The sequence below is a fragment of the Aedes albopictus genome, chromosome 2 (genome assembly GCF_035046485.1).
Source record: "Aedes albopictus strain Foshan chromosome 2, AalbF5, whole genome shotgun sequence".
Classification (NCBI taxonomy): Eukaryota; Metazoa; Arthropoda; class Insecta; order Diptera; family Culicidae; genus Aedes; species Aedes albopictus.
In genome coordinates, this window is record NC_085137.1 from 122,356,750 (window position 1) to 122,366,938 (window position 10,189).

Consider the following 10,189-nt stretch of genomic DNA (forward strand, 5'->3'; position numbering starts at 1 on the left):
TTAGTTCAAATATTTTGTAGCTCGCAAATCGCTCGGTCACGGCGCTCGCATCGTTTTTGCTCCTGTTTGACGTTTGCTCACTACCGCCACCTAATGAGTGGTTTGCGTAACACAGGCTGATTAGCATTGGGCGGTTATGTTTTCGTGACGATGATTTTTATCGCAAATTGTCCCAAGTGATACGTCTGTTTGTCTGTGGCTCAACCAAACACAGTATCATTAGTATTGGGCAGTTATGTTTTCGCGATGATCTTCATTTTTTCTATATCTAGTTTGTTTGTGATTTATTCTTATCGACGATTAACGGTAGCAGACGTTGTTAACTTGACAATGACACTAGCTCTTACTATGCCTTATCAAGGGGTGCGCATTATTAATCTTATACAATCGCTGGTTGACTGGGTATGATATACTTTTTGCAAATCAGCACTACCCAGGTAACCAATAAGCATTTAAAGCCGTACTCCAGCTTTAAAACTGTATTATATCTGTATGCTGTCGCATCATTGCAGTTCGATTGCAAAATTGCTCTATATTAGCAGGGGTTATCTATATTAGCGTTATCTCTCAAAGTGACTTGAGATTTGCCAAAACTTTTCTTCTTGCAGTGAAGAATTGCGAGGTAGCCACCAGTAGTGTATTGTCAGTGCGGAAGCAGGGTTTTCATCGAAAATGGATTTTTCTTAAAACCTATGCAGCAATGCAGCATATTCAAGTTCGCATAGATATTGAGGAAAATTCTTTTTCTGTGAAGGTTATTTCCTTACTTTCTATCGCGTGTCGTCAATACCATATAGGGTATTGGTTCCCTTATTAAGAATGTGGCTTCCATTTTCATCCTACGAAAAACAATGGATTAAAGCGTTGTTTGTTTTGTTTCATATTTGTGTATTTTTTGTTAGAAGTGAGCACTAGTATGGGACACGCTTGTATGGAAAAAATTAATCCTCGCTCCAGTCGACTTTTTAGATGCCATTTAGGTCCCATATGAACTGTACCAAATTTCAGTGCAATAGATGAAACTATAATTTAGCGCAAGCGGCTCAAAGCTTGCTTAGGATTTACTATGGGAAAGTTACACTTTCAAACAAAAAATCCCAGGGGACGCCCTTTGTCTCCTTAATTCAAATCGATCAACGTTTCTTGTAGAAAAATCATATATGAAACTTTCCGGCGAAGACCGCAAAACGATTGGATGCTTGTGGAAAAAGTTATTGATTTATTACCGATTAGTGATCCAACGAACGGCTTTTTGTTTTGTTTTATCAGCAGCACTGCTGCTGGCGTTGTTGCATGTGGTGGCGGGAGGCATCACCACCCCCAGAAACAGTAGCAGCCAAGGCAGCAGCTACAGTGCTGCTAATAATACCAAAACGTACAAAACGTACAAAACGAAAAGCCGTTCGTTGGATCACTAATCGGTAATAAATCAATACCTTTTTCCCCAAGCATCCAATCGTCTTGCGGTCTTCGAAGGAAAGTTTCATAAATGATTTTTCTACCAGAAGTGTTGATCGATTTGAATTAAAGAGACAAGGGGCGACCGCTGGGATTTTTTATCTGAAAGTGTAACTTTTCCCATAGTAAATCCTATGAAAACTTTGAACCACTTGCGCTAAATTATAGTTTCACCGATTGCGCTGAAATTTTGCACAGTACATATGGGACCTAAATGGAATCAAAAAAGTAGACTGGAGCGAGAATTTGATGTTTGTCCCATACTAGTGGGCACGCATAAAAACAAAAAGAACGGAATCAATCGGTGCCGTAATCACTTGGTTTCGAAGGATGCATATGGGAGCGTGAGATTACTGATGGAACACATAGGGTAATTTTCCAATTGTTGCACGGTTAAAAACTCGCCTATTGTTGCACACTCCATGTTATTCTTATGAGGTGTGCAACAATTGACGATTTTTTAGCCGTGCAACAATTAGAAAATTACCCTACCGTATCTAGTAAGCATTTTTCCACGTATTCATACACTACTTTGCATACTTTCAGTACATCAGCTTCTATAGAATGGCTCATTACAAACGTTTATCAGTGCTCTCCCAATAATCTTCCATCGTTCCAGTTGACAGAGTACGTTTTGTCTATGTGGAAGCTGCTTAGCGCTATACCCACCATCGCGTAAGATGCAGCAAAAGTGCCTTATGCGTAAAACAGTGGAGGCGACAAAAGTTCAAAGGTGGGAATTCACGCTCAACTTTTCATTACTCCTTTCTGACTAGTGCCACCAATTGTAGATTATCTGGGCCACAAATAAAAAAGATGACTTTGTATCCATAACGATGGATGTGCACTGTCTTGTAGCTTTTTGCATTATGCCAACATAAACGATTCTAGATTATGCGAGTTTGTATGTACACTTTAACGAGTTTATTTTTATATTTTGGCGATTTCATTCGCACACCAATACGAATCAAACAAGCTAAATAAGAAAAGTATCAAGTGAAGTCCTATAATCAACACCCGCAAGCGTATGCAACTGTGCGATTTAGTTTGACACTATGCAAGTGCGCTCGCACGCTTATACAAACACGTTAAGGTCATCTCATTAAAGCATAGCTTTTAAAAGTAGGTTCGTATTTATTTACGACTTTACCTGTTACATCGCAAGAAGTTCAAAAAATAACATCATGCAATGAAATGCGATGGTAACTAAAAATAGTACTTCACACTCTTATGCGATTCCTATTTGTCTGGGAGCTTCATTAAGTGAATCGTAAACACGATTCAAACCGGTTCTTCTATCTTGACTCGCTTGACTCTAGCTACTGTCCGCCGCTGCTCTTCTCCGACTATTTCTCTTAAATTCCTGACTGTATGTTCTTAGATTGGAAATAAGGTACACCGGGGCAAGATGAAACAGCGGGTTAACATGATGCTATCCAATGATGATGAACAGCTTGAATGTCATAACACATAGTTTTTGATTCAAACAATCTTTCGGTGCAAGAAAAATTTCCAAATTGTATTGGAAACTATTTCAAAACTTCGTGTTTCATCTTGCCCCACCCGTTTCGACTTGCCCCGGTGTACCTTAAATCTATACGGTTCTGGCATATCTTTAGTTCCTGAATAATTATGCAATCCATAGGATTCATATACGGTGACGCCTTTTTTTGATGCGGTTAAGGTGAAAATGTAACAAAGTTACACCCCAAATTTTTATGAGCACAAATTTGACATACCAAATGATGAGTACAATAAGGAGTGTTATGCAGAAATCAAAGAACAATTTATTTAAAGTTCCATCTTGAGATTTTTAGTAGCTTCTGGCATTTCTTCATAAAATTCTTCCCAAACAATGTTTGCTATCTTTCAAAGAATAAAATAAAAAAATCAAAGTTTTTTTTTTAGATTTTTAGGAACCTATTTGAAGATATGTCCTTAGAAAGTTCTTGTGGGATTTCAGAGTTTTTCATAAATTTTTTCACAATGTTGTGACATGCTAAATTTTCCAGGAATGTTTCCAGGATTCTTATATTCTTTCTCTGGAGCCAACCTACTGATAGCTGAAAAATGAAATATTGGAGAAATTTTTGGAAGAATTTCCGGAGAAATTTCTGCGAGAACCTATTGAGAAAAATCTTAACAAACTCTGAGCAAAGCTTAGTAACATTTCTGAAAAGATCGGCTTTAGAATTCCAGAAGACATCCCAGGATGATACTCTTTCTTGAAAAACCTGTATCGCACTTTTCATAAATCTGTATCCCATACACAATTTGGTTGAAAATATGTATCCCATACAAAAATAAAATAGGAGCTCAAAAATCTGTAATTTATATAAAATTAAATGTATACGAACGTTAAAAAATCTGTATAATACAGTTTAATCTGTATATATGAGCAGCGATTCTGGAGGAATGCTTGGAGCAATTTCTGGAAGGATCATAATTAGTACTTCTAGCGGAGTCATAGTAGACATTTCAAGTCACATTCTCGCTAGAGGTCTCCTATCGGAACAAAATATAGTGAAATTCTGGGAAGAACTTCTGGAGTACTATTCGATGAAATCTGTGAAGGGTTTCTTGAAAGAATTTCAGAAAAAAATGGAGGAATCGACGCAGAAATATTCTGGTTTCTGGATGAACTTTCGGGTGAACTGCTAGATGTACATTGTTTTAGGAATCCTCGTTAAAATATCTGAAGAGATTTTTGATGCAATTTCGTGACGATTCTTTGGAAAAGTTTATGAAGGATTTTGTTCAGAATTTTAGGTAAAATTTAAAAAAAAATGATGGAAACCATGCAGTAATTTTCAGAAGAATTCTCGCAGATCTACTGAAAGATTTATCGGAAGCATTTATGAAGCATTTCTTTAATGAAGTTTCACAGGAATTTTCGATAGGCATAATCTATGAAGATATTCTTAGTAATGACTTAATTCCTAAAACCTCGTGATGGAGAAATTACGATAAAAATTCTCGAAAAAAAACATAAAAATGAAGACTTTACTGGAGTACTATTCGGAGAAATTTCTGGGCGATTTTTTGCGAATTTCTGAGGGAATCTTTGGAAAAATCCTCGTTGACTTCTTGGAGGAATTCGTTTGCTCACATTTGTATTTTCGTCACATTTTGGAAACTTGAATTAGTTTTCGGTAAACTTTCAAGATCATTCTTCGGCAGCACTCTCAGTGGGATTTCTGAAGAAACCATCTAAAGAATATCTGGACGAACCATATGGGAGAGATTGTATATGTAAGAACATATGAAAGAAAATGTATAATTTAAGGAAAAATTCTTGGAAAAATATTTGTATTTATCATTTAGAGGTGCTTTTGCGGAATACTGCTCGATGAATACTTGATCAAATCCTTCAGAAAATCCTGTAGAAATCCTCATTAAAACTTTTAAAACATAGCTTTATTTTTGTATACATCTTCTGGGCACTTTCATTCATTTATTTAGCTCAACATCAAATTCATGATAACACCGAATCAACAATAAGCCGCCATACCCGAGCAGAGGAGAACAGCAAATAGATAACAACAGAATCACATAACCTGTTTTTATATCATAATTGGTTATTGTTAACTTATCAAAACATGTATTTTTAATAACATGTTTTGTAGAGCAATATTATTTGTTATGTTCAAGATATTTAGATATATTCACAGGATAACATTTCAATAACATATTTTGTTGTAAGACAAGTTTAGTTATTATTCTACTATAGAGAATGTACAAATATGTGATGAACAATATCCCAACAATAACAAGTTCACAAATTTCTTGTTATTAAGTTGTAATTGATCTAACAAAATATGTAATTGAATTTGTCTTCCAGGAACATTTTTTGTTATTTGTCTATCGTAACATTGCTGCTAAGGCTTGACCTGTCTTGCCCAGTCCCACCTACCAGCATGTACTTTGTCTTAGCTGCGTTCACCACCAGTCCGATCTTTGCTGCTTCACGTTTCAGGCGGGTGTACAGTTCTGCAACCGTTCCAAATGTTCTGGCAATAATATTCATATCATTCGCAAAGCACACAAAATGCCCGGATGCCCGGCTCGTCGCATCACACCTTCCAGAGCGATGTTGAAGAGTAGGAATGAGAGTCCGTCACCTTGTCACAGTGGATAGTTCACCCGAAACCTTTACGCAGTTTTCCTTTATTCCTTCGTTGCTTTAATCAGTCTAATCAGCTTCCCAGGAAAGCCGTTTTCGCCCAGGATTCTCCATAGCTCTGCGTGGTCGATATTGTCGTATACCGCTTAGAAGTCGATGAACAGGTGATGCGTTGGGACCCGGTATTCACGGCATTTCTGGAGGATTTGCAGTACGGTGAAGATCTGGTCCGTTGTCGACCGGCCGTTGTTTCGGGATGCGTTGAGCTTCTGATAGAACTTGCGTGTTTCTTGGGAACGGCGCAGCAGTTCCAATTCTTCGCTCTCCACTTCTTCCAGGCGGCGCTTTTTCTCCCGAAAGAGGCGGGTCTGTTGTTTCTGCTTCTGTTTGTAACGTTCCACGTTCTGTCGGGTCCCTTGCTGCAGCGTTACCGCCTTCGCTGCGTTCTTCTCCTCCAAAACCGTTCTGCACTCTTCGTCGAACCATTCGTTCCGTCGATTCCGTTCCATGTACCCGATGGTGCTCTCGGCCGCGTCGTTGATGGCTGCTGTCACTGTACTCCAGCAGTCCTCTAGAGGGGCTTCGTCGAGCTCGCCCTCGTCTGGCAACGCGGCCTCGAGATTCTGCGTGTATGCTGAAGCGACATCCGGTTTCAGTCGCTCTAGGTTGTACCGTGGCGGTCGCCGGTACCGTACATTGTTGATGACGGATAGTTTTGGGCGCAGTTTGATCATGACCAGAATGGGGATGTGTGTCATCAATAATCTCACGCTCCCATATTCATTATATTCGAAAACAAGCGATTACGGCATCGATTGATTCCGTTCTTTTTGTTTCATTCGTAAAACAAACAGCACTTCAATCCTTCGTTTTTCGTACGATGAAAATGGGAGCCACATGCTTAATAAGGGAACCAATACCCTAGAAAATTTCGTCCTTGAGTTCTTGTAGCATTTCTGAAAGGTTTTTGGGGAAATTTACAGAACCCCACACAACGTTGGACTTGGAACTGGCCGCTATACGACCATAATATAATTTTCATTCTGTAGAGGTTCAACGTTAGTCCGGAATGTTCGCAAATCAAACAGTTTTTCAATATTTTTCCGGAAATAATCACATTTTGATCATATTTCAGAAAATGGCGACACCATGACCTACCGTGGCTGCCAGCTGGACGGAGGCAAAACGGACCCCTGCCAGATCGCCTTCGGCAAGGCAAAACTACAGCGAGGGGTCAGCATCGAGCACTGTTCGATCTGCAAAGATGACGAATGCAACGGGGCCTTCAGCACGATCCGGGGAAGTCGCACAGCTGCCGTGGCCTTTGCCAGCTTGCTGATCGTGGCGATCGCCAATAGAGTACTACTTTAAGGTTGTGTACGAAGCTTGTGGTAGAAAAACGATTCATGTTTCAACTACGCTAGAGAATAGATCGGTTTTTATATGACATACAATGATATTCACGTTTAGCGAACACATAATGAATAGAAGTTGCAAACAGCTAGGAAACACTTGCAGTGTAAATAACCTACTCCTAGAGTGTAGATTTGCTTGATATTATTAACTTGACCGGTATGGTCATTGCAACGTTCATGAATGTCTTTAGAATTTCAATACTATTTTAAGAAAACAAACAAGCATCACTGGTGAAAATTTTACGATAAGCAAGCCCAACTTAGAATTAAGCACGATCTTTTGATTACGAATAACGAAGGCACATCGTAAACACGTCACGTATATAATGAAATATATTTGATTACCCGATATAAATAATATATTCACGCATATGCCTTCATTGTAAACCCGCAAGGAGATTTGTACAATTGTTTTTTAAGTTAAAAAAAAAACTCGTTCGGTACATGATGTCAACTGCAAGCACACACAGATGCTAAAATGGTGATTTGAAAACGCTACATCAGTATAAATAAACCCCATCTAGCGTTAGTCATAATACTGTTTGTATCATACGAATAACCACTGAATAAATTTAACTAAACTATACTATAAGATAACTTATCTAGAGCGCTCGAGATCTGTAGACAACAGTAAACAGAAAAAAAAACAATCGCAGACCCATATCTCACGATCAGCGTCAATGTCAAACTATAAATCAACATCTCAAATCAAAATATTCTACAAATCAATTTATTTCGTCTTTGCACCTACAGTTAACTTTGTTCCTGCTATTGAATTAATAGTTAAAAACAAAACCCAGAGTCAAGTATCTACTGATAACCTCTAATCAAAACCGTTTCTCATTCAATTTTTCTCATATTTGCACTAAAAAGGATTTCTAGACTCAAGCAACCACAATAGACGATAAGCGTTTGTTTGAATGCTGCACTTTTTCTTGGCATTTCCAACCAATCAGCAACAAAACACAACTTGATAACTACTAATTAACAATACATATGCAATATAAGCGATAGTAACATTCGACAAATAATGGAATAATGGTTAGTGAACGTAGAACGAAGCAGACGAGTAGGCAATATAAAGTAAAGTGAGCGAATAAGAAAGATAACTTTGTTATAGAACTAACCGAGGTGTGAAGCATTGGGCAAAGATTACGTCACATGCGGATCGACGAAAGGATTTGTTTTTCCTAAACTAGCAATATAAATAAATCAAAAGCTGTAACAATCCCCAGATAACAACACAAAACCGTTAAAAATAATAAAAAACGAACCAATTCCCCTCAGAAAGCGGCCCGACAGAGAAACCAGTTGTCGTAACACGACAGCGACAGCGACAGTCAAAAGTCGGCAGGCAGTACTGTGAAAATGATCAGCAGAAATAAATACACTGCATATTCGCAAAAGGGTAAGACCATTACAATAACAACAAAAACAACAACCGAAAAAGCACACCAAATCACGGCCTGCGTTTTTGATTCATTGATACCTTATCACACGGCCCGGGGGCTCTAACCACCGCACCGCCCCGATTTCCGACCGATTGATTTGATTTGTGCGCTACCTGTGCTTGGAGCTGCCCAGTTTTTGAGTCTGGCGTGGGTGGTGGGTGCGTTGCGTTATAGGGTTGGGGCGTACGATTTCTAGCTTACTTCAGAGTAATTACGATTGCACTACTGATAGCTTTATCGCCGGTCAACGATATGAACTCGTTAGGCAATTTGCGAAACATCTGTAGTAATTATCGGTCGATTGATTGGCGGGGTGCAGTTTATGATTTCCAGGAATTCGCTGCAAAGTAATCCACAGGATGTGATGGTTAACTTATGTAATCTAATTTTGCTTGAATCGAGAAAGGATAAGAAAATGTGCATTTCAACACAGTGTGCGCCTCACATGGATCACATTTTTGTTTGATGATGAGTCGAATAAACCGAATTCCCCAACCTAAATTATAGAAATAGGAAACATTACGTCTCCTTGATAACTACTGTGTTTTTTTTCCTCCCCTGTTGGGAAAATTAAGCCACTGCGTCCAATAGGCTGAACTTTTGTGGCATGTCCCGTTTTGATATTCGCATCTAGCCAGCTAATTATCATGTGTCAAGTAATCAGCTACTGCCACGACGCGTCGTCTCACAGTCAGGTGCAATGGAATTGATAAACTCCAAGACCTTCCCAGGTTTTGCAGACCAGATCTCACTGGGTTGCAAGCAACCACTATTTAGAAATCTTTGCCTGCGCGTGTATAAAGCACCACAACTGCAAAACAGATGTTCCGAGGTTTCACGTTCCGTATTACAGAAACGACAGATATCACTCTGAATATGGCCAATATTTTTCAAGTGATACCTGCTCGGACAGTGTAAAGTTACTAGGCCAGTGTATGTACATAGAGCTCTCTTGTTGAGCTCTAAGAGCTTTTTGGTTTTATAAGCATTTGGTGTTATAAATCGTTTTGACTGATTACAATTTTTGACATCCATCCAATTGGATATCACCCTCTGCTCAGCCCAGCGTTTCAGATCCATTTTAATTGTACAGTTTGATATACCACAGAATGGTTCTGGGCCAGCAAACTGTAAATTGGAACCACTTTTAGCAAGCTCGTCTGCCATTTCATTCCCTTCAATGCCACAGTGACCTGGAACCCAGTATAAGTTTACTGAATTCCCTTGGCACAGCCTGCGCAGTGAAAGAATGCATTCCCAGACAAGCTTTGAAGTACATTTGTAAGCGCACAATGCTTTTAGTGCAACTACTGTGTTTGGTCAAGAAGGCAATATATGGCGGTACTTTGAACTATGGCGAATTTGAGGTACTACACGCTATGTCCAAAGGAAAGTTTTATGAAAAGTGAATTAACCTCAAAATTTATTCGCTTGAATCATATTTTTGCACCTCTAGATTCAGAAAATGTGTGGTTTAAAATAATCCGTCTTGGTTTTTTTTTTTCATGCATTTTTATATGGGACGATATTGGCCTTAAAATGATTTTTTTCGATATTTGTATGGGAAAATAGGAAAAATATCAAAAATATAAAAAAAACCCACGATGAAATATTTTAAACCGCACATATGGTTTACTATAGCCATAACTGGTACACTGAGCCTTTTCCAAAGAGCAATTACTAAAAAATACCAGTTGAAATTGTTTGACAAATCTCAGCAAGAATTCCTGAAGAAATTTTTG

At 38.6% G+C, this 10,189-nt stretch overlaps 1 protein-coding gene across 1 annotated transcript in view; it reads left to right on the forward strand.

The window, feature by feature from the left end:
* The window catches only part of LOC109415253 (uncharacterized), a 90,235-nt gene extending 81,481 nt beyond the window's left edge, over positions 1–8,754 (forward strand). The window contains exon 5 of the mRNA XM_029853173.2: positions 6,717–8,754. Within this exon, the coding sequence (XP_029709033.2) occupies positions 6,717–6,952 (236 nt within the window). The 3' untranslated portion in view covers positions 6,953–8,754. The remainder of the gene's footprint in view (positions 1–6,716) is intronic.
* Positions 8,755–10,189: the final 1,435 nt, after the last annotated feature.